The sequence below is a fragment of the Epinephelus lanceolatus genome, chromosome 1, assembly GCF_041903045.1.
Source record: "Epinephelus lanceolatus isolate andai-2023 chromosome 1, ASM4190304v1, whole genome shotgun sequence".
NCBI classification, from domain to species: domain Eukaryota; kingdom Metazoa; phylum Chordata; class Actinopteri; order Perciformes; family Serranidae; genus Epinephelus; species Epinephelus lanceolatus.
The window spans coordinates 44145753-44169646 of record NC_135734.1 but is presented as its reverse complement, the minus strand read 5'-3'; the positions used below and the strand labels follow the sequence as shown (position 1 = coordinate 44169646).

At 41.2% G+C, this 23894-nt stretch overlaps 1 protein-coding gene across 2 annotated transcripts in view; it reads right to left on the bottom strand.

Annotated features, from left to right (window-relative positions):
• Positions 1-23894, bottom strand: part of flnba (filamin B a) — an 85744-nt gene that overhangs the window by 24590 nt on the left and 37260 nt on the right. For both annotated transcript variants that reach the window (XM_033625594.2, XM_033625595.2), the window contains exons 2-17: positions 23597-23709; positions 23251-23386; positions 20034-20131; positions 18398-18545; positions 17114-17232; positions 16852-16926; positions 16321-16483; positions 15280-15480; positions 15044-15181; positions 14049-14175; positions 10069-10205; positions 9589-9782; positions 8740-8853; positions 8301-8444; positions 1666-1789; positions 16-176 (exon numbers count right to left, since the gene is read on the bottom strand). In XM_033625594.2, the coding sequence (XP_033481485.2) occupies positions 16-176; positions 1666-1789; positions 8301-8444; positions 8740-8853; positions 9589-9782; positions 10069-10205; positions 14049-14175; positions 15044-15181; positions 15280-15480; positions 16321-16483; positions 16852-16926; positions 17114-17232; positions 18398-18545; positions 20034-20131; positions 23251-23386; positions 23597-23709 (2192 nt within the window). The remainder of the gene's footprint in view (positions 1-15; positions 177-1665; positions 1790-8300; positions 8445-8739; positions 8854-9588; positions 9783-10068; positions 10206-14048; positions 14176-15043; positions 15182-15279; positions 15481-16320; positions 16484-16851; positions 16927-17113; positions 17233-18397; positions 18546-20033; positions 20132-23250; positions 23387-23596; positions 23710-23894) is intronic.

Sequence of the window (23894 nt, the reverse complement as noted above, 5' to 3'; positions counted from 1 at the left end):
TGTGTGTGTGTGTACCTTGTCAGTAAACAGGACTTTAACGGTGAGTCTTCCAGCAGCAGGAGGCATGTATTTGACAGTGAATGTGTCATTGGCATTGGGGATAATGTCAAAGTCCACGTCGGCCTCTTTGTCACCGACCATGTTGGCATCACACTTAATGCCCACGCTGACGTCACCTGGACGGACACACCCACACATTTATTCTGTCACTTGCTACCTTGACAGTGAGTGTTATGAATTAACTCGACTCACTGTTTCCAGTGTTACAGTGACACTGACTGCCACAGGGGGGCAGTAGAGTGTTTCTGTTTATAGCTGTTCATTTATCCTACTCAGACACATGTTGCCCCTTGGATGCTGTCATCAGCTCTCTAATGTAAACAATGAACTTAACCAACGGCACAATCAAAGAGTTTCCTGCAGCAGAACTGAGCCGTCAATCACAGCGGAGGAATTCAAAGTATGAGAGGAACGAAGCAGGAAGCTGTGTCACATGACAGAAACAGGTCAGATTCTTTCACCACTGACGATATCAACACTCCTCTCTCTCTCGTCAGCCCTCCCCTGCTCTCCCATAGCTGCTTCACCCAGGAGGTGCGACCTAGACAGGTGTGTTCATACAATATATCATGATATACAATCACCTGTTGTGCACAGAGCAGAGGATGCCAGGACAACACCGGAAAGAAAATCCTGACAGTATCAAATACTCACTGTCTGCAGGAGCCTCTAAATCAGTGGTTCCCAACTGGTGGATCGTGTTTCATAAGTGGGTCAAGGGTCCATTCTGAATCGACAGCAAGTGACAAGTGAAGCAACTTTATTTTTTAGGTACAGTGAATTTCCAGCAGAGAGCTTTAATTTTGAAGTGCCGTTTTCTGCTGTAGAATGAGTGACGAACAGACAGCTACTTGACAGAGACAGAAAACTAGCTTGGCACATGGCCGAAAGCAAGTATTACATTATATTAAACTGTGGGACCTCGAACTCATGACTAAGGAGAAATCTGGACCCAGACGCTCGACCAGTTGGGAACCACTGCTCTAAATGTTTCGTAGGAGAACAATTAGTCATGAAATGAAATTTACACCAGATTTTGATATTATCTCAATAAATCTATACAAATGAATCCTCACCATCCTCACCATCCTGGTGGATGGCTACAGATTCTTCACAAGAATCTTCGGGTATATTGCTCCATTCATCTTCCCTTTTTATGATGTGGATTCTGCTGGTACCATGAGAGGATAAACAGCCCCATACCATGATGCTTCCACCTCCAAACTACACTGTAGATATGGTATTTTTGCAGTGGTTCTGCTCTCTTCAATTTAAAACTCTTTAATGTATTTTTGTACGTGGTTTGTGCAGGTAGGTGATGAAGCATGATTGTGTGAGTGTGTGTTCTGCTCAGGAAGGTTAAATTGATGAATTTCCTGTCAGGATGTTTCTGCCTTGAGATCATCGTCAGCACACACCAAGGGGAAAAGAGCGCGTGCGTGTGTGTGTGTGTGCGCGTGTGTGTGTATCGCTCTCAGACAATATGAAGGTGAATGTTTGTCTGCATGTTTAAGTGTGGAAACTGCCGTCACACCAAATAAAACCGTCTGTGGGGGAATTCCTGTCTTAATTATCACTCTGTGTATGTGTGTGTGTATTTCTTACCGTCTCCAGCTCCTGAACAGTCCACGGTGAAGTGCGTGGGCTCGTTGGCCTTCAGTCCAGTTCTCTCCACTCCAGGACCGAACACCTTCACCTTGCTGGGGTGGCTGCCTTTACCAACATTCACCTACAAGCACCACAACAGGAAATGACATCACTTACTTCCATTTTGAAAAGGTTATTCAAGGAGATCCCCCCCACCTCAGATCCTGCAGTGTTAAAAGCAGCACAACAGTTAAAATGTTTTGGTATTCTTAGTATTACAAACAATTAAAACAAAACATGGAGTTCCACAGGGCTCTGTCACGGATCCTCTACTTTTTAAAATCTTTATATAGTGCTTAACTACAATTTGTGATGTTGGATCTCATACAGCTTAATTTCACTAAACTTTAACACAGTAGTGACGTGTTATTGCAGTTAAGGTAAGAACAGTGAATTTGAAACAGGAAAGCTATAGGCTAATTTTCACATCAGCAGCCTTTTAAAATTTTGAATGAATTCAGGGAGCCTATATTTGGACAGGAGCCCCTAAACATGCCAAGAATAATAATGCATCACTTAGAGCCCCTGAGAGTGACACAAGTCTTATGGTACTCTGCAAATATAATGTTCCTACATGTGACATTAAAAAAATGGTACACCAGAACTTTAGATATGTATTTAAAGGATAGAGGGCTCAACCAATGATGACGTTCAAGTGAAGAGATTTCTCTAATATATGGTATGTTAGTTCACTTTTCAGCTGCAGCTTCAGCAATAAAAAAACTGATGCCTGGGATCAAACATCATCTAATAGAGTTAAAAAGCTGTCTGGGTATGAATATGTAGAGGTAGATCACACAAAAAAATACTTATAAAATAATTTATAAAAGTGGTTCAAAGTCAGTTCAACATAAATCAGAAATGCTAAACATTTTACAAATATTTTAAAAGGATTGTGCTTTGGTTTTTTATAGCTGCTCATGTCTTGCAGCACGTTGGCAGTCAGTCATGATTAAAAATATATTATCAAGGACTACAACATATTTATTTCTGGATGGTACAGTGATGTAAAATATAACATTAAACTCAAATATATATAGTCAAATGGTTGGAAAATATAATAAGAATAAGGAAGAGGAGGAGGAAGAAAGAAGATGATTAAAAGAACAAAAACGACATCAAGATCAAGCAAGTCAGAAAACTCTAAAGCAAATGAACCAAACAACACAGTTTTCACATTTAAATGAAATGTCACAATTTATTTTTAAACCAACCTCTTATGATTAAAGTGGATAGAAGAGATGTTGGGTTTAGTACAGCTGATGATTAAGGTGGGTTTCACTCAACATGTTAGTCACAAATTCACCGTTGTAAGATGAAAAAAAAAAAAGAGGAAATAATCAAAAAATGCATCCATTGCATGAATGCATTTACAAACCACCAACTAAATGATCCTTTCAAAGTCACTCAATCATTTTAACATATTACACAGTAAGTCAACACCCACCTAATACATAAAAACTAGACCCCAGTGTGCAAAGTGCAAAGCATTCAAGTTTGTTTATCAGCCATCTTCCAGGTTTGTTTTTAAAAAATGAAGACAGAGCACCCCCGAAGTTTTATCTGTCAACGAAACTCCAACCAAATCTCTTTTAAACCTCAAAGCCAACACTGCAGAGGATTCAAACATCCACAGATGTGCTTACTGAAGGTGTAGATTTGTGCAGTGACTGCTTGTGGTAGCATGCTAGTGCTAGAAAGCCACAGTAGCCCCCAAGCTAGCGATACCAGCTTGTTCTGTTAGCAACTGAGCTAAATCACATCAGTTGTGTTCATTCATTCATTCATTCATTCATTCATTTTCCATATCCGCTTATTCTGTTAGGAGTTGCAGGAGGGCTGGAGCCTATCCCAGCTGACATTGGGCTAGAGGCAGGGTACACCCTGGACAGGTCACCAGACTATCACAGGGCTGACACATAGAGACAGACAACCATTCACACTCACATTCACACCTACGGGCAATTTAGAGTCACCAATTAACCTGCATGTCTTTGGACTGTGGGAGGAAGCTGGAGTACCTGGAGAAAAACCCACACTGACAAGGGGGGATGCAAAGTCCACACAGAGGGGCTCCCCCACCCCGGGTTCAAACAAGGAACCCTCTTGTGGTAAGGCGACAATGCTAACCACTGCACCAGTGGTGCAGGGTAGAGACATATTTGTGCCATTGATGCAGGTCATGTCTCTTCCGACATACAGTTTCATATTCAAGCACAGCAGGTTTACAGCATGAATTATTGCATCAAAGTTGAACTCAACACCAAACCTCTTAGCAGATTAATTTCACCTTAGTTCCATCGCAAGTACTTGATTTCAATCTAAAACTGAACTATAGTAGACGCTGAGGTGGCTGAGCCTGAGCCAAAAGTTGTAGTAAACTTAACAATGTCTTGCCGTCCATATTCTGTTTTCAGTACAATTACACAACAACACATAAACTGCATTATGTGTTGTTTTCCGTCACAGCTGTGAATATTAGTGACAGTTAGGGTCATGTGAGGTTGGGTCAGGTTTCCACCATGAGCTTCTCTTCTTCCACTCTGACTTCTTTACCTTCCCACTTCTAATGAAAAGGTGTCACGGCTGTGTGTTCCCAGCAGTGCTGAGAGCTGGGTGTGACTGTTTACTTTCCATCCATCTACTGTATCAACATTAAAGCTGGAGAAAGGTGCAGTCGGTGCCTGCAGGCTGCTGCAGCTCACAACAAGCCTGCTGATTCATCACGGTGACATCAGCTCTAAACTTTGGAATAATACTTTTTAGACAAGTACAAACTTCCCTGCACCAGTTGCAATGATTTGTGGACAAGTACAAATACTTCCAGCAGAGCCAGAAAAAACACGCAGAATGTTCTTTTTTACCATGATTGCGAAGGAAAACACTCTCTCAATCTCTCATTTTTTTATGATTGTGCAATCAAATGCTCTCTAGACTCTTCAAAGCTGCATCAACTTGTCTTGTCTGAGGAGTCTCTATCTTATAACTTCTGGACTTTGTACCTCAGATGTCTCAACACAAAGAAAGGAACATATTTGCCAACTCCTGCGGCCTGTTGGCATTGTCATAAATTCCTGAGCAGCACACAAACACATATCCAGACATATCTAAGGCCCATTGGATGTTTCTCATAAGGCTTATTTGCCCTGCGGGTGCACCTATAAAAACCACGTAAGAACAGGGAGACGGGAAGACAGCTGATAAACAAAGTCTGTAACCTCACAGTGATAAATACAAGGCAAAGAAAACTCTCAAACTGTGATTAAGAAAACTGAAAAAGGTGGTTACAGTGCAAAGAAGACTGGTTAGTGCATATCTCAGCTGTAAAATGAAAACCTTTTCACTTTTTTATTTATTTTATATAATTTAGCTTTCAGCACAGTGAGTATCCTGAAGTCATGTTTGAAATGAATATTCTAAATTTCATTGGTTAATAAAACTTTATTCTAATACAAGATAGTTTTAATTTGAGAGTTAACATAAAGTGAAAAGGTCATTCAACAGGAACAAGATTTACTTCATAAAAAAAAAAAATATATATAAATCACATGCTGTAAAGATGACAGCAGAGCTTCACTGATATGAACCCCTCGCGTGTAAATATAAATTACTGCACATATGTTTGTGCTCTCAATGTTTCACAAGCTTCTTTTAACCAGCTTCACCTCGAGGGCAGGTTTTTGATATCCAGTCAACCAGGAGGAGTAATTAGTGCAGCACCAAGGATGCGGTCCCTCTGATTTCAACTTTAACTTCGCTGATTTGACTTTTAATTAAACCAGCAACTAACACTTAAGCAAAAATATCAAAAGCTATGGCAGAGCTAAACGCACTGGACCTTAAGAAAACACACTCAAATGGAGAAAATGCTGTGTTTGCATGTGTTTTCTGTGTGCCACATGGTGAATATGTTTTTGAACATGTGCTTTATTTATCTGTTGGGCTTTTTCTAAATGCTACATTATGTGTTGTCAAAGCAATGTAGGTGTTCACTTCGTTTGATTGTGTTTTCTTATATTGAGTAATGATTAAACAGGAAAAGACATTGCTTATTTTAATTTTTAAAAAGGGTTATATAAGAAGATTTGCCCCCTCAAATCCCGTGATGTTTAAAAATGGCAAAGCAGTTTATGTGTTTATTGTATTTCTAACATTAAAAAGAGTGAACACTAATTATGGAGTGCCACAGAGCTCCATCCTGGATCCCCTACTTTTCAGTCTTTATATATTACTCAATGCAACATTTATGTGTTGTCAAAGCAGTGCAGATGTTGGATATGTTTTCTTAAATTGAGCACTGATTGACCTTTGAGCTCTCTTGGCCACTGAAGTGGGGACTCCCTGAGAGGAACTGCCCACTGGGGAGAGCACCTACTCTGAACTATGATGGATAATAATTTTCATGATGCACACACAACAAAAATGGGGGTTCTTAGAAATTAAAAAAATTTAGGTCCAAAAACGCCAAGGAAGACTGACGAGCTCGTACATCAGAAATTAGTATAACAGAAAATAAAGTAAAATAATTGTCTTGTGTGGCAAAACACACTGTGACTCGATCAGATTCTTTAACAGTCAATTCAGTATTATTTGTATTCCTTGATGCTGCATGTGTTGTAAAGTTAAGACGTCCTAAGTCCATCCCAAGTATCATATCAGGGCCAATCCTGGCATATATAACAGCACGTTAGTTATGAGAGTCACATTTTCCCAGTTCATTTCAGATCATGAATTTAATCATAAAACTTTCCATTTTTTTATCAGAATCTCCAGTATGTGGATCAAGTACCTCTGGAAAACAAGGTGTGCCAGATTAAGTAGACTCCAGCTATTATTTATTTTTGTCAGTTATATATTTAATGAACATTTAAGTAAATATAAGTGTCGGATGGCATTCGGATCAGAATTGGGGCTGAAAATAATTGGACATCCCTTTCTCCATTTTTCAGGTTGTTGCCAATTCTCTTAAATTCAGAAAAGGTTCAGATCAGTGAAGCTCTAGTGTAGCTCAACCCAAATAAGTGTTTTTAAAAAACACACACACACACACAAAAAGCAAAGTGGGTTACAGTGCTTGGGCAGTGGTTACAGTGCAGAAAAGACTAGTTAGTGCATGTGGTGATTAAATCATCTTTAACATTCACATAAAAACAACTTAATGTAAAAAAAAAATAATTTAAATCCAGTTTTGATTAGTGACATTCAAAGCGACCTTATGAAAGACAAACCAAAGGTTGTTACAGTGCACAAACAGAGGTTACAGTGTGGTGAATAAAGTACAACATGTGAACATTAATCAAAAGACAACAGGGTTTGTTAAACACATTAAACATTTTTATGGTGTTAATGATGCCTTAGTGTCAGCTTCAGGTCAGAAAATGGTTTGAAATGAAAGTCAAGTTTGTAGTTTAACGATTTAGCAAAAGAACACAAGTTAACATTTAGATGTCAAGCGACTTTGGCAATAACAACTGTGATCAGTCAAACTAATGGCTTCATTCCACATGACATACACTATGATGGTCATAGTGGACGTGACAAAATCTAAACTAGCTAACCGTTTGTTTTAAAGAATACTTCAACATCTTGGTGTTTAAGGGTGCTTTCAGATGTAGAGTTGTCTTGCTTTGGTCCGAATCAGGGACTAATTTTGTCACAAAGTTGCATAATTGCCTAGAGTTGGTTCGTGTTCTCACGGCAGCATTTACAAGAGGACCAGATAAAATGCCTTGGGTGAGAAAGCTGCTCTAATTGGTCAGAATTTTCATGTGGGGAAAATCCAGGAAGTAAAGCAAACGTTGAAGAAGAGTACACTTGTAAGATAAATGTGACACTTTCTAATGTCACAATGGAGGGACAACTATGCAGGTTGATTTTAGCGCTGCTCATCGTGGACTATATTGCTGTCATTGTTCATTTTAGTCAAACCATACAGTTTGAAAACGAGGTGCGGCTCCAACTAGAAAACAATGTTTTGATACATTGGATGTGCTGAATGTGTATATTAAGGCAGTACAGGAGGAGGTGCACATTAATAATCCTCCAGGACTGTAACATGCTCATGTTTAACCCAAACAATGTGTCATGTGACTGCAGTTGGTTCGGATCAAGGTCAGAACACGTTCTCACCACAAACCAACCGCACCAGAGTTCATTTGTAACCGGACTGAGACCAGTTAATTTAATCAAATAACTTGTTTTTATTTCTGTTACAGTATTTTACTCTTAAGGCATTTAACATGTTAAAGTGTTGTCTCACCAGCAAAGATTTCATGTACTGTTTCTTTTTTATATCCTGTAAAATTTCAATTAATAGCCCGGGCTATTAATTAAAATTTTATAGTATATAAAGAATGTATTCTTCTTTTTTTAAATATCAGTTTACTTCTGTGATTTCTTTCTGTGCAGCTGAACTAGAAGGTGTACCTTTCCTCAGTGTATGTAGTCATGATGATGAGAGGCTTTTTAGTTTTACGACTCGCATCTTTAGATTTCGTCTGCTCCGTCTTAAAACTTTCCTCTGGAACAATCATCTCTGATTGCATGACTGTGACGGTCTCTGCCTTAATTAAAGCTTGTGATTGGCTGCTTACCCTGAAGGGGCTGTTGGGGACGCTGACTCCTCCCCAGGCGACAGACACGGTGTGTTTGAGAGGGGAGTTGGGCGTGTAGGAGCAGGAGTACATCCCGTCACCTTTACTCCTCACCTTCACGTCCACAGGAAGTCCCTCTGCGTCCTGACAGATAGACGGACAGAGCGTTAAGCAGGTGGTCAAAGCTTCAAACAAATAAAACAAAAGTCCAAACATGCAGCTGTATACAACTGTTTGTTTGGAGGTTTGCAGACGAACCAATTCATCAGTTCATACACAAAAAAAAAAAGCATCAACAGATTAATCAATAATGAAAATAATAAAATACTTGCAGTGTAATAGTTGTTTTTATTACAAAAGTCTCTCACGGTCTTACTTGTATCAAACAAAAAGCTGTAAACACACACATGATAAATGATTGAGTATGAGAGAATCTTACCTGAGCCATGATTTTCAGAGGTCCGCTCCCAGCATTCTTAGCATTGACAGTGAATTCTGCAGGTTGGCTGACCAGGCAGCCAGTCTTCTCAAGACCAGGCCCGTAAGCCTGAACCTGCAACCACAAAACCAATTCTCACTATTACACACAACAGTTATTGATCAGACATTAACTTTTAATGGAAACTCAGAAAGCATTGACAAGGGAGCCAATCAGCGCCTGTTCGAAATAGCATACAGAAGCCTGGTTGAAAGCATTTTATCATTTAACATTACAGCATGGTACGGCAACCTGAGTGCAAGGAGCAAAGACAAGCTCTCAAAGACTGTCATTGCAGGGAAGGTGCAGGAAGGCCTCTTACCTGTAGAGCTATTTATCAGTCTAGATTGTTTTAGTGTGAGTTAAGGAGTGTTGGAGATGTGTGCTGTAGAGACATCTGCCTTCTCTCCAATATAACGGTTCTCAGAGCGCCAAAATAAATACATTTGAAAAACTCAACAGTAATGTCTCTTTTCAGAATCACGACCCCGTTACTCAAGATAATCCACAGACAATGTTGTGAAAAGCCTCATATAGGAACTACTTTCTTTCTACCGATACACCCGCCAACTGTATCACTGCACAGAAGGAAACGTGCATACTGGTAGCTCACCTAGCACCACCAAACTGGCTAATGTTACACCTCAGCTGCCATTAATGTTTTCATCTCACGCTGTCACAAGTGCGAACTTCTCGTCTATGAGTAGATGCAAGCTTCCTTCTGTGTGGTGATACAGTTGGCAGGTGAAGTTCGATGGGCCAATCACAATGCTATAGCACAACAGCACCCTGGCTTTGTCTCTTACTGACCTTATCTGGGTCACTGGCGTTGTTGTTGGGGACGATGGTAGCCATGAAAGGGCTGTGTTCAATGTCCTCTTCATCGCAGGTCACATGGACGGCATACTCTCCAGGCTCCGTTGGCAAGTAACAGACATCACATGATCCGTCGTTCTGGTCCTCGCACTCGATTTTAGCCTGAGAGGGTCCCTCGATGGCAAAACCTGAAAAAACAGCAGGTCAGATTAGACTGAATGTAAAGTGATGATGTTATCTCATCAATCTGATTCCAGTTTCAAATCCTTAGATCTAATCTGAATTATTTCCAGTCTCTTAACAAATCCTCAGCTTTCAACACTAGTAGTTAAGGGCAAAGAAGGAAGGGACCATTTTTAGGGGAAGCCTAATTAATCGTCACAACTAGAGGAGTGTCAGTGTAACACCATTCTAGTATCAGTGAAACTTTAACTGCAGTGTCGGATGATTGGAAAATATCAGCCTGAAACTCACCCAGCACTCCAACATCAGTGCCGATGGACTCCACTACAAAGGTGGCAGGTTTACCCACAACACCTCCCTCCAGGCCGGGACCCCAGGCCCTGATCTGCTGAGGCCCCGCCTCCCGACCCACCGTCACCTCGAATGGACTGAAAAAAGAGAGCGAAAGAGCAAAACTGTCAGAACGAGAAAATCACACAACCCACCGCTCTGATGTCGCAACATATGTATGAAAAAGTGTGTGTGTGTGTGTGTGTGTGTGTGCGCGCGCATGTGTATGGGGGTGGGAGGGTGGAGGGGGGTGGGGTTCGGGGGTAAGACAGCATGCTGCATGAGATCATCTGTGAAGCTGTCAACACACACACACATACACACATCAACAACCTCAGTGCCTCACGAGGTTGTAATCCAACCTTCAGCAGTTACTGGCTGCGAGTGTGTGTGTGTGTGTGTGTGTTGGAAACTAGCTTCACGCCAAATAAAACTGTCTGTTGGGATTTACTGTCTTCATTACACACAAACACACACACACACACACACACACACAGAAACGTTATTTTTTTCCTTTAACTGTCAATTTTGTCTTTGATTTTTCAAAAGTTTTCCACCAGAATACTCCTCCTCTTCCTCTTCGAACTGCTATTGCTGCTTTGAGATTGACTGATATATCGTTCAGCCAATTAATCAATGTCGATAGGACATTTAACAAACTATCGTTATTGACAGAACTTGGCTATGACAGTGGCCAATGGCTGTGCAGCCTCCACCAGTCACGCAGGGACGCACATCTTCAACCACAGCTGAAGAGGGGAGGGTGGTGTTAAATGATCAGTCGGTGCAGCTCCAGGTAAAAAGCTGCTCCCCTCTGCTGTGTGACTGAGTCAAGTGCCCTGTTCTTCATTTTAACATTTAGTCACATGAATTTTTCGGCTCCAATACAACAGTTGATGCAGGCCAAGAGTGATTGCCACCATTTTCTGTTTCAAATGAAAAGCCCTCCAGTGTTTTATACACAGTCCAACTATATACTAAGTTTGAAATAGTCATGTTTAAGGATAGAGAATGATATAATACAATGAAACCTTTAAGATGTTAACATCTGTATGGCCTATAAACGTCCATCTTTGTTTGATCAGTTCAGGCTTGTCACGGAACTGTATTTGTGCGGAGCGTCTTCCATGACGGACACAATATGGCGTTCCACATGGTCAGTAAGTCGGCATCGGTGCAGGCTGGCTGTTGGAGAGTTTTATAAATCGCTTCCACTAATTTGCGATGGCGCTCAATGTGGCGAATCCTTGTGTCAATGCAGGTGTTTTGTGAAAGGCCCTATGAGTCAGCTCCACCCTCTCATCCAAATATAGTCACCTTTAGTCTGATCAGATTGTTCATTTCTGACACTATTTTTTTCTTTTGGCTGGGGTTGATATCGGCCAGTAATTAGGCTCTCAACTTTTCATCAGCCTTTAAAAATCCTTTAACAGTCGACCTCTGCTGCTACTATTAAATATAACAATATCATTATCTTCAATTTACTGTAATTACCAGTATTGTCAGTACTAATTAAACACAGATTTATGTACTTATTTGGTCAAAAATATACTTTATGCAGTGACAGCGCTGATCTTCAGCAGGACCCGATGACATCTGCGCTGTAATTTAATTGTTGCAGTATCTATGTGAGAACACGTAACACTGTTTGTAATATCACTTCCCGTCCAACAGCCTGACGGGCATTTCAGAGTACACAGCTGTGCCGAGGTTTGAACCAGCTTAACCTCATCTGTTATTTCAGCCATCTGTAAGTTACTTCATGTCCTGATTCGAGTCATCTGTAACGTATGAAGTGCTGAGGTCACCGGTCTACCTGTGATATTTAACAGTCTGGACATTTAACATCACCACATCTGGACCCGTGAGAGAAACACTAGCAGGCTACAGGCTTAGATGCAGACAAACATCATCAACAACTGTTTTAAAAAAAATAAATAAAATGTCCAAAAAAGCTGCAGTATGATTATACCTTATATTTTCTTTCAGGTCAACTTTAAAAAATAATTAAGAGTAATCTTTGCAGACCTCCAGTTAACCTCTCACCTTGCTGCGGTGATGTAGAGGTGAGGACCCTGTGACATCATTGTTGGGTGTGGTTACAGGTGCAACAGAGCACATGTAGGACTACACTTCACCATATCTACAAATGACTGAGTTCACATGTGCACAAGTATCCACATTTTGATCAAATTTAGGATATGACATTTCCATTTAGCCGACAGGACATTTTACAAACTATCCTTATTGGCAGAACTTGGCTCGACAGTGGCCGATGGCTGTGCAGCCTCCACCAGCCATGCAGGGACGCAGGTCTCTGACCAGAACTGAAGAGAGGAGGGTGGTGTTAAATGATCAGTCAGTGCAGCTCCAGGTAAAAAGCTGCTCCCTTCTGCTGAGTGACTGTCTCTAAGTGTACTGCTCTTCATTTTAACATGTAGTCACATGTTTTTTTCGGCTCCAATACAACAGTGGATACAGGCCAAGAGTTCGTGACTGAGTGATGGACGCCATTTTCTGTTTCAAATTTCAAATTAAAAGCCTTCAAGTGTTTCATGCACAGTCCAACTATGTACTAAGTTTTGACCTAGTCATGTTTTTTATGTTTTATACATCAGAAAGTTTTTGTAGTGTTTTTAAAAGTACAAAATTACCACACTCAAAAAGACCTGTACCAGGATAAGCAGTTACCTGAATGAATGAACGAAAAAGTATCTTGTTTTAAATTACATTTCATTTTTTTTTTTTTTTTTTTTTTTTACCAATTACAAAATATGCAAAAGTAATTGAAATACATATATTTCAGATACAAGTAACAGAAAAACTGTGCATCTCTGATCACAGTTCATTTTAAAAGCCCTTAAGCATGTTTTTATGTTTTATAAATCATTAAGAATGGTTTTGTAGTGTTTTTAAAAATACAAATGTGTGCAGTTGTGTCTTGATTTCTCATTATCTCAGTCACTAAGTTCTGTACCAACCAAGCAACAACCTCTGAGGCTGGGAGATGCAGCCTATGTGGTAGTGTCAAAAACTGCAGCTCCTTAAACGGCCACTTAAAGCTCGCTCCAAAACAGTCAGTCCCCACAGACCCCCATGTTAAAATGCCCAACTACCTGCGACCCCCCAACGGGATGAACAGTTACAGAAAAATGAATGAATCTGAACATTAAGTGCAACATAAATGGGTTGCACAGTGATTGTGCTTGACTAATGAATATGGTATGCAGTATCCTGGTTTCTATCTTCCGATAGCAGATCCAGGTTTCTCAAACCTGTGATAAGATCATATCCAGGTTTCTGAAAGCAAGATAAAAACCATAAAACTCTTTCCCTATCCGTCTCCCTTTCTTTCACGTGGAAGAGTGACAAAGTGTTTTCTGTGTTACCATAGCTGGATGAGCTGACAGTCGGCGCTGGATGAAGTAAAACAGAAACCTGCTCAAGGACGGCTTCTCAAACGGCTTCTTCAATGTGGGATCTGTCTGACCCTGCATGACCTGTGAGGACGCCTGCACAGGATTACGGCTGAACCACAAACAGGCACGCTACATGACGCTGCTGTTCTGTAAAATGTTTGGTTTAATCCAATTTAGTGTTTACAGGTATTTCCCTTACATGTACAACATCTGATCCATGTTGTGTTTGTTAAAGTCTGGCTACTCATCAGTGAGCCTCAGCGCCAAGAATTCCTTACATTTAGTTGGCGTCTCTTTCCATCTGGCTGGCTGATCAGAAACTCAGGGAACTCCCTGCACTTATACTGATACTAATACTCACACGCTCTGCTGTACAGAGGTGACAAAGAGAGCACAAGGCCCAGACTCAAAGTCCTCATTCCCTTGCGGATCCAACCATTCAGATCAGATGAGGTAATGTGCTGAGGTAATTATTTCTCTCACACTCACACACACACACATATATATAGTGTAACAGCTCACCTCTTGGGGATGTGCTGACCCCCCCAGGTGATGGACACGGTGTATTTGCCAGGACTGTTGGGATAATACTCGTAGGAGAACACACCATCCTTACTGGAGATCTGCTTCACCAGCTCATCGATGCCCTCTGAACACACACACACACACACACACACACATATATATATATATATATAACAAAGTAATCTGACATTAAAATATTCCCTTTTTCCATCAGCCCTAGCAGGCGTCTTCACCTTCTCACAGTTTAAGTTCTTCTGTTTTTTTTAAAGGAGCAGTCTGTAACATTTAGGGGGATTCAGTGGCATCTGGCATTGAGGATTGGGGACTACAACCAGCTAAAACTTCTCCCAGTTGGAATTTGTGCAGCGTTTCTTGTTCAGGACGTCTTTATGCGAAGCCAAATTATCTACAGAGGTCTTTTTCTCTCCAAAAGAAACAGACCAGGTGATTAAAACCAGTAAAAATACCGAATAAAGTGGTTTCGTGTTACAATTCAGTGTTTCACCGACGCTGCTCGGCTGCTAGCCTAGGTTTTTACCGGGAGCTGAATTATCCGCAGAGGTGAGCAGAGGTGTCTTCCTTTTCAATACCCACAGACCAGTTGATTTAAACCAGTACTGACACTGAATAAAGTAGTTTCAGATTCCAAATCAGTGCTTTTCGAAGAGTGGCTGCTAACTACGGTGGACAACACAATGTCCTTATCTAGCGCCAGAGTTCAGTTTGTCAATTCTGGGCTACTGTAGAAGCATGGCAGAGCAACACTGCCATCTCCATAAACAAAAACCTGCTCCCTGTGTGGATATAAATGATTCATGAAATACAACGATTCTTATTTTTAGTTGAATATACACTAAAGAAAACATATATACTATATTATATTTCTGCCAGAAAATCCCCCTAAATCCTACAAGCTGGCTCTAGGGATGGTGATGTTAGTAGACTTTAACTTTGTCTCTGTATAAAGTCTCTACAGTGTGAACTGTACTCACTGGGTCCTTTGATGAGCACCTTCAGGTCTCCACTGCCGGCGTTTTTGGTGTCCACCTTGAAGTCACCGACCTGTTTCACCCTCATTCCTGACGGCTGGAGACCGCGACCCGTCGCCCTGCACGCCCCCGGCATGCAAGCTGCACAAACACAAATGTCGGAGTGATGTTGTTATGATGCATTCAAGTGGGATCATGATTATTATGTTTATGAGTCATAATTTACTGATGTGACTCACCAGGCCCCACGTCCACTTTGAAGGGGCTCTTGGGGATCACCGCCCCGCCAAAAAGGACACTGACAGTGTGCGGGCCGGCCTGGGTGGGCTTGTAGGTGCAGCGATACATGCTGTCGCCCTTATCCTCCATCATCACCTCCACAGTGTTCTGGCGGCCCTGAGGGTCTTTGATCATGGCCGTCACATCTCCTGTACCAGCTCCTACAGAGAAACTTTAACAAGTCAGTCTTCAAGGCATTTAGTTCACAGGTCCCAATTAAAGTTTCATTTGAACACTGTGCAGCTCTTTTCAGATTAAAAACTGATTTATTTCACATCCTTTATGCAAATTCTAACATTTTCTATTGGAAATTTATAGTTCATTTACAATTTTTGACTTTTGTGGTACTTGTTTATAACCAGCCGCCAGTGATTTGACCAGCTGAGTTGCAGGTGGCACCATCAGCCGGCTTGAGTCAAACCAGACCAGCCAGTTCACACCGCTGCAACTTTTCTCTGCAACTTTCTAAAAGGGTTTCGTCTTGGCGCAAATCTTCTGAACTGAGTGTAAGGAAACTGGTAGCAACTCCTGGGAACTCCAAAGCAGTGTTACAAGTTGCATTTCATTAGCTACCCTGATCACCCTAACAACTGGTGAGCCTGCATAAAGACATCACCTACTTTTGTTAAATGTTTGAGGTTGTGTGAACCCTGCAGTGTCACCAGGGCTGAAGTTAATAGTTTTAATGGTCAGTAAATCCCTGCAAACTGGAGGCTGAATGAGGCTTTAATGAAACTGGACTGAGTAACTGAAGGTATGTAACACAAAATGTCGTTAACTCCTTTTGCTGTGAAGAAATTAATAAAAAACTGTTTGTGTTGCCTTTCACACAACTACACTTCAGTTCACTCTTATTGGTGGTTTACAGCCTGTGACATCATATGCTGTCTCAGGACTGAGTGATGAGACCTTTTCACTGGACTAACAGTTAATTTGACCCGTAGATGTGTCTGTGTTTGTGTGAGTGTGAAACACCCTCAGCGGTCATTCGTGTCTCTGACCTGCAGTGAAGATGTCAAAGTAGGTGGGCTTGTTGGCGACGTTGCCCACAGGTTCAATTCCCGGGCCTTTGACTGTGACCTTGGAGGCGTCGCCCAGTGCCTTGTCCACATTCACCTCAAATGGACTTTTGGGAATCTGCTGGCCTGCAAACAAGACCGTCACCTAGGAAACACAGACAACAATTATCGATCGTCCCTGTCCCTTTCACTGATTAAATAATAAATAATATGAAACTTCCTTTTACAGAGTTTTTATTTCAAAAACAGTAATAAGTTGAAGTGGTGTGATTTTAAAAGTTTAAACTCTGAAATTGTAAGAATGACATTCATATTCCTCCCTGCACAGTGATAAAATAACGGCCTTTATCTTTGAAACCTGCTGTAAAAGTTTATTTTTCCATCAAACAAAAGTTAAAACTAAAGAGAATTTCACTGGATTTTAGGCTTCAAAGAAAAAATACATTCTGAGATTAATTTATGTAATTCTTTTATTTATTTTTACATGATTAAAAAAAGAAAACTGAAGTTTACCTTGTGAGGCCCCATGACTTGAGGAACATATGTGACACTGTACGTCTTCTTGCCCTCATTAGGCTCCACCTTCAACTGATTGACACACACAGAAAGATGTAAGTTTTCTTAAGGATGAGTCATTTGCCAGAATTTAACACAAAAACATAAACGACAGCAGGTTTTCCATTAAAATGGTGAGAGGACACCATGATCTTTCATGAAGATGACGAAGAAGGAAAGAAAGCATTAGTATGAGGAAGAGGAGGATGTGATGACGTACCTCCTCTCTGGTGCCGTCCGGATGATCCAGGTAGACGGTCACCTGACCCTGACCTGCACTAAACGTGTCCACTGTGAACACAGCAGGACGCAGCACCCTGTTCCCTGTCGGTTCAATACCTGCAGAAGAAGAAAATCAACACATACAGTCAGGTAAAAAACACTGTAATGTTGACTGAGTAAACATTTGTGATTGGTTACTGAAATGGATCGCTATAGAAAACACTTTAAAGAAACAACTGTCAGACAGTTTTGAAGTGTGAGTAAAAAAAACGAGCAATTTGAAGACGCCATCTTGGGCTCTCGGAAATGGTTTTGAGTATATTTCACCACTTTTTTTGTGAAAATTTTGATATACAAAACAACTAATCCATTAATCTGAATAAGAATCTGAGGATAAATTCATAAAAAGCTGCGGCCCAAACTTCAAAAATCAACACCAATACAGCTTAACTGAACTGAAGTTAGTCTGAAGATTTATCAGACGCCAAAACATCAAATTAATGGTTTATAACACCTAAAACAGGATTTTACAACTCTATGTTTGTGTGCGTGTGCATGTGCGTTTGAGTGTGTGCGTGTGTGTGTGTATGTGTGTGTGTGGTGTCCTTCTGTCTCTGTAACCATTTCCAGGTAATTTCCTCCTCAAGGTTACTGTGTGTGTGTGTGTGTGTGTCTCTGTGTGTCTGTGTGTGTGTGTGTGTGTGTGTGTGTGTGTGTGTCTGTGTGTGTATCAGATATAAGCATGGTCCTTTGTTCGGACAATCAGCTGCTCACTTCCTCACATTGTCAGACAGACCAGTGTTTCCAGTGTTCCCATTAGCTCAGACACACTGGCAGGAACAGGTTAATAACACCCAGATGGTTTTTTTTTTTAATTACTAAAAGGGATGGCTAGACCAAGAGTGTTTTCAAAGATGAATTAAAACCTCTGCAAATATCTGTGACTAATATCCAACCTGATGCTCACACTAAAATGAGAGTGTTGTGGTTTTAAGAAACAGAGTGTTTTGCCTTTTTTTAAACAAATAAATTAACAGGTAAGTTAAAATGGATAGTACTCTGCTGCTCCAGCTCCTCAGACAGAGTGCCCAGAGTGTTCCATTAACACTCTGAATTTACAAACGGTCCTGTTCGAGCCAAAGTGCACTCCAACACTAGGAGGGAATGTTTGCGAATGCACCCAAAATATAATCGAGTAAATCAAGTTTAAGAGTGTGTATGAGAGTGTGTGTGTGTGTGTGTGTGTGTGTGTGTGTGTGTGTGTGTGTGTGTGTGTGTGTACCTGGTCCATATGCTCGGGCCTTCTTGGGGTTGAGTTTGGGTTTGAGTGGAGCTCCTGGCTTCAGTTTGGCTTTGGGGAACTGAGACAGGTAGGTCATCACCGACTGTTCATCTGCTTTGGGATTAATGATCTCCTCTGGAGCCATAACCTGAATACACACAACACACACAACAGTTCAGGTTTGCCGTAAATAAATCTGTTTTATACTTTAATATCCCTGGAAGCAGATTTGAGCTGCCAGTGTGAACGTGGCTCTTCTGGTTTCAGGTTTTCCACCAGGTCTTGAACCGGGCTGCAGGGATTAGCCAGGTCCAACACTGATGTTAAACAATCTGGCTCTCAGTCAGTGCTCCAGGTCATTCAGAAGGTGCCGGATGGGGCTAAGGTCAGCACGCAGTGCAGACCAGTCAAATTCATTCACACCAGTCTTGACAAAACATTTCTTTATGGTGCTTATTTATTAAGCACAGGCATTGTCATGTTAAAATAGGGGAGGACCTCCAATAAACTGTTGCCACAAACTTGGAAGAATGCTGTCATCTAAAATATAATTGTATGCTGTTGCATTAAGACTTCCCTTCACTGGAACAAAGGAGTCCAAACCCGGAAAAAAAGACGTGAACAGGGGTGTCCTGAACTCTGTGTCACACCGGCGTCGTTAACAGTCACCACTATTTTCTTTTGTCTGGTGGAATGAACTTTTCCAGCAAACATTGATGGCCTAAATTAACATCATGGGGTGTGACGGTGATGTCAGTTATGTTTTTTCTGGAGGAGACTTCCTATGGGTGTCAGCTGATTGACAGAAAGCAGAGCATCACGTAATGCAGCTATGACACAAAAATATTGAACTCAGATTTCAAGGGTTTCTCCATAATGACTTCTTAATGAACAAAAAAGATAAAAGGAAAAAATGCTCCACTATCTGCGAAGAAACTTTTCACATTCGAAAAAAGCCCCTCTAACTACTGATTCAGAAGGGACAAATACTCGGGCTTATTATTTTCCAGGGAACAATTATTTGTCACACAAGTCCTCATAGTACATTTCCGTTTCAGCTCGAGTTGCATCCTCTTGGCTTCAAACAGAAGTGTGTAAAAACACACACTCAGGTTCAGTGAGTTTCCTCTGCAATCAGGAAACCAAACAGTATCTGTGTGAGATGCTGCCGGTAACCTTTGACCTCTGGAGGAAAAATCACAGCACAGCCAATTCTGTTCCCTGTTAGGCTGCACGATACAGAGGAATAAAATACAGGAAGTGTGATGTTTGTCTGATAATGGCTTGTTAGCGTAGTTAGCAGTCTGGGCGTCAATAAACGCTTAGTGTCTGCATCATCCCTGCAGCTGCTTCACAGTAAAAGCCCCCAGAGAAGCCTCCGTCCTTTGCATTCATCAGTCATACGTACAGTATGGATGTAAAAGTGTAAAAGAGTATTTAGTTCATTCCAGCTGACATGATCCTACTGGATGTACTCAACTGTCCCAAAATGCACTGTGGCTCTTCAGACTGTCCAGTGGTGGACTGTGAGGCAGACGGTTCTGGTTCCAGCCAACAACAGAGCCATATGAATGTGAAAAAAAAATATTTAACTCTAAAATATTTTTAAAAAATTAAGTGTCAGAGGGACTCTAACCTGCGGGATGCCCAGCCAGTCATCAGCCAGCGTCATGGCTTCAGTGGCATTCTCCACTTTTTTGTCTGCATCCCAGGTCTCCCAGTCTGGACACAGGCCTGCAAACAAACAACAACACTGTCAACCACAGAAACTTGTAGACACACAACAGTGAGAGCTCTCCTGGGGAATGATAAAACTACAACCCCAGTCCCAAAACAGTTGGAATGCTGTGTAAAATGTAAATAAAAACAGAATGCAATTATTTTCAAATCTTTTTTTGACCTATATTCAATTGAATACAGTACAGAGACAAGATATTTGATGTTTAAACAGATAATCTTTATTGCTTTTTGTTGGGTAAATATACACTTTTCTGAATTTGATGTCTGCAACACGTTCCAGAAAAGCTGGGAAAGGGGCAACAGGAGACTGGGAAAGTTTTGGACAGCTCCAAAAACACCAGAATAGAATGATCCACAGGTAAACAGGTAGCCTGGAAATCCAGACCCAAATCTAGAAAGATTTAGGGTCTGGCTATGAGTAATGCAAATGGCTCAACTTGAGGGGCGGCACCAAGCATGCATCTGAAAATATCACTGCACACAATTGGATACCACTACGACCAATCAGAACAATACACGGGGTGACGTATCCAGAGCGCTACCAGCGGAGCTAACTGGTAGATTAGACTCTTTCCGTATCCGGTTGGCAAAACAGCAAAAACGTCCTTCTTGCAAAGGAAAGACTCGAGCGCTGTCTTCTGTTCCTCTTTTAAAGAAAAGGCCAAGTCTAACTCGTTCATTGTAGCGGTCAAAGCTGTTTTAAACAACTGGTGTTCATCCGTAGCCATCTTGCAATGTTTACTGACTGATTCCGGATTCGTCGTCGCAGCGCTGTCGTCATCTGTTTAGCTCGCCTCTGGCCCGGCTATATCAGATACACCGATGTGATTGGTGCAGCTCGGCTCCAACGGCATGGATAATGAGCATCATTACTGATTACTGATTGACTCGCTGAGCAAATTCAAATTGTGCACTTGCGAGAACTCTGGATTTCCAGGGTAGTAAACAGGTTCATTGTTAACAAATTCAAATATCATGATTGTGTTTAAAAAGGGCATCTTCAAAAAGCTCAGTTGTCACAATCAAGGACAGTCATTTTGTGAAAACTGTGGGCAAACAGGTTAAGAAGGTTTCTTGAAGCACAAGTGCAACAAATTTAGGATTTCTCTAATCTATAATCCATGACATACAGTAATCAGAAGATTCAGAGAATGGGGCGTCGGTGGCTTAGTGGCAGAGCAGGCGCCCCATGTACAAGGCTGTTGCCACAGCGGCCCTGGTTCGACTCCAGCCTGTGGCCCTTTGCTGCATGTCACTCCCTCTCTCTCTCCCCTTTCACACTTGTCTGTTCTATCAATTAAAGGCTAAAAATGCCCCAAAAAATATCTTAAAAGATTCAGAGAATCTGGAGAAATCTTTGCACATTAGGGCCAAGACTGAAAACCAGCACTGAATGGCTGTGATCTTTGACCCTTCAGAATGCACTGTCTGAAGGATATTACTACAGTTCGTCACTGCATCTATAAATGTAAGTTAGGACTCCACCACGCAAAGTGAAAGCCATAAATCAGCAAAATTCACAAACACCACCAATTCTCTGAGCCCAAGCTCAGCTCAGTGGAAAAGTGTGCTGTGGTCGGATGAGCTCACATTTCAGATTGTTTTTGAAAATCATGGATGTTGTGTCCTCTGGGCTGAATCAAATCAAGTATATTTATATAGCACATTTAAAAACAACCACAATTGACCAAAGTGCTGTATAATAGGCTATATAGAAATATAAAATTTACACAAATGTAAAACAGGAGAACCACGGTAAACAGTTACAAGGGCGTGGCTTTGTAGTAAAGAGTGCCGGTACTAGACTGACCTGCCTTAAGTCCTAAACTGACTCCTATTAAACATTATGAAGCGTAAAATACAGCAACAGAGACCCTGGACTGTTGAGCTACTGAAGTTGTACATTGGGCAACAATAGAAAGAATTTCACTTTCAAAGAATCAACAATTAGTGTCCTCAGACACCACCAAACACTCACTGAGCGTTGAAAAGAAAAGTTGATGTAACACAGTGGTAAACATACTCCTGTCACAACTTTCTTGAAATGTGCTGCAGACATCATCAAATGTACAATAAGTGTATATTTATAACAAAGCAATAAAGTTTATCAGTTTAAATATGAAATATCTTTTCTTTGGACTGTATTCAGTTGATTGTACGTTGGATAAGATTTGCAAATTATTGCATTCTGTTTTTATTCACATTTTACACAACATCCCAACTCTTTTGGAACTGGGGTTTTATTTCAATATTGTTTTATGGATTGACTCGATTTAACATGACAGTGGCTACGGTTACATGATAGCTTCTCATTCGGAATGAAATAAATCTGAATGAAATCATTCGGAATTAAAGTCTTTCCAGGTAGTTTACATGGGAAATATTCATTCTGAATGAGGGTTTACACGGGAGATCAGTTCAATCGCCTTTATTCAGGTCTGCGCAAGGTTTGGGGCAGGGAAGGTTTCTGATTGGATAGGGGCGGGGCAGATGTTACGTGTTTACGTTTACCGGAAGAAAACACTGTATAGTCCTCGCTCCGGATAACAAGATGCTTGACGACGCCGTTCTTAGTGCGTTTTTCGGGCTTGTTTTGCTTATATTCTTGAAGCAGCAGTACGACAACAACCTTGTTCTGCTAATGCTTCATCTGTTGAGGAGGAGAAGGGAGGTAGAAGGTCGAAGAAGGGAGATAGAAGACCGTGCTTTGGCGAATGGAAACCGGTGAGTGCAACAAGTCCAACTGCTCTATCTCAGCCTGTTGCTATGCAGCCCGTTGCTATGCGCGCTATATACGTCATCGTGCCAGAAGGGCAAGGAAACGAGCATGCACAGAAAGACCGGAATGAACTTAAAGAGGAATGAGCGTTTACATGCACACAAAATTCTTTCATTCGGAATGACAAACAGAATAAACCACCCCCTTTAATCGGATTTAATTTTCAATTGGAATGACCGTTTTTCAATCGGAATGACCATTTACATGACCACTTTTAATCGGAATGGCCTTTCATTCCGATTAAAAGTGGAATTAAACTGTGCATGTAAACGTACTGAATAATGAACTCTGTACCCACATACACCCTTAAAACAAACACACACACGGAGCATACCTGGTGCACAGCTGTCTACCAGTGCTCCCAGTGCCTTGCCATCCTGCCAGTCCTGGCTGAAGTTGGTGATTGGCAGATCAGGGACTTTGTTTTGGATCCAGCCCAGCAGACGCTGCTTAGGTGTCTTTGACTCGACCTGAACAAACAAGCACAAACATACATCAGTCGGCTCTCTAACAGTGGTTTGTATTTGTGCAGTAACTATTATTTGTCTCTTTAATTCTCAGGTTTTTATCACTTAATGTCTGATTCTGTCCTGCAGACAAACACAGATTTGGCTCATTTGCAGAGGAACAGAAGTCATGAGATAAACACAAGTTAATACAATCTGGAGCTGGATTGTTACCTCATCTCCATCTTCACCCTCCCAGACTGGCATGGAGATGGAGTAGTGCAGAATAAGAGTCCAGATCAGACCCAGGATCAGCTTCAGGTTCCCATCAACGATGGCTTTAGAGTCTGGAGGAGAGAAACAGACCTGAGGTCAGATTCATGTTGTTTTTACCCTGCAACCTTTACTGATTGATGTGTCTCCTGTGTCACTGTATATTAACTTCTACTTTTATAATGAACGTACCAACAACTACTCCACCAATTCCCAAAGTAGAACTTGAGAGCCCAACTACAGTAATCTGTGACTGATA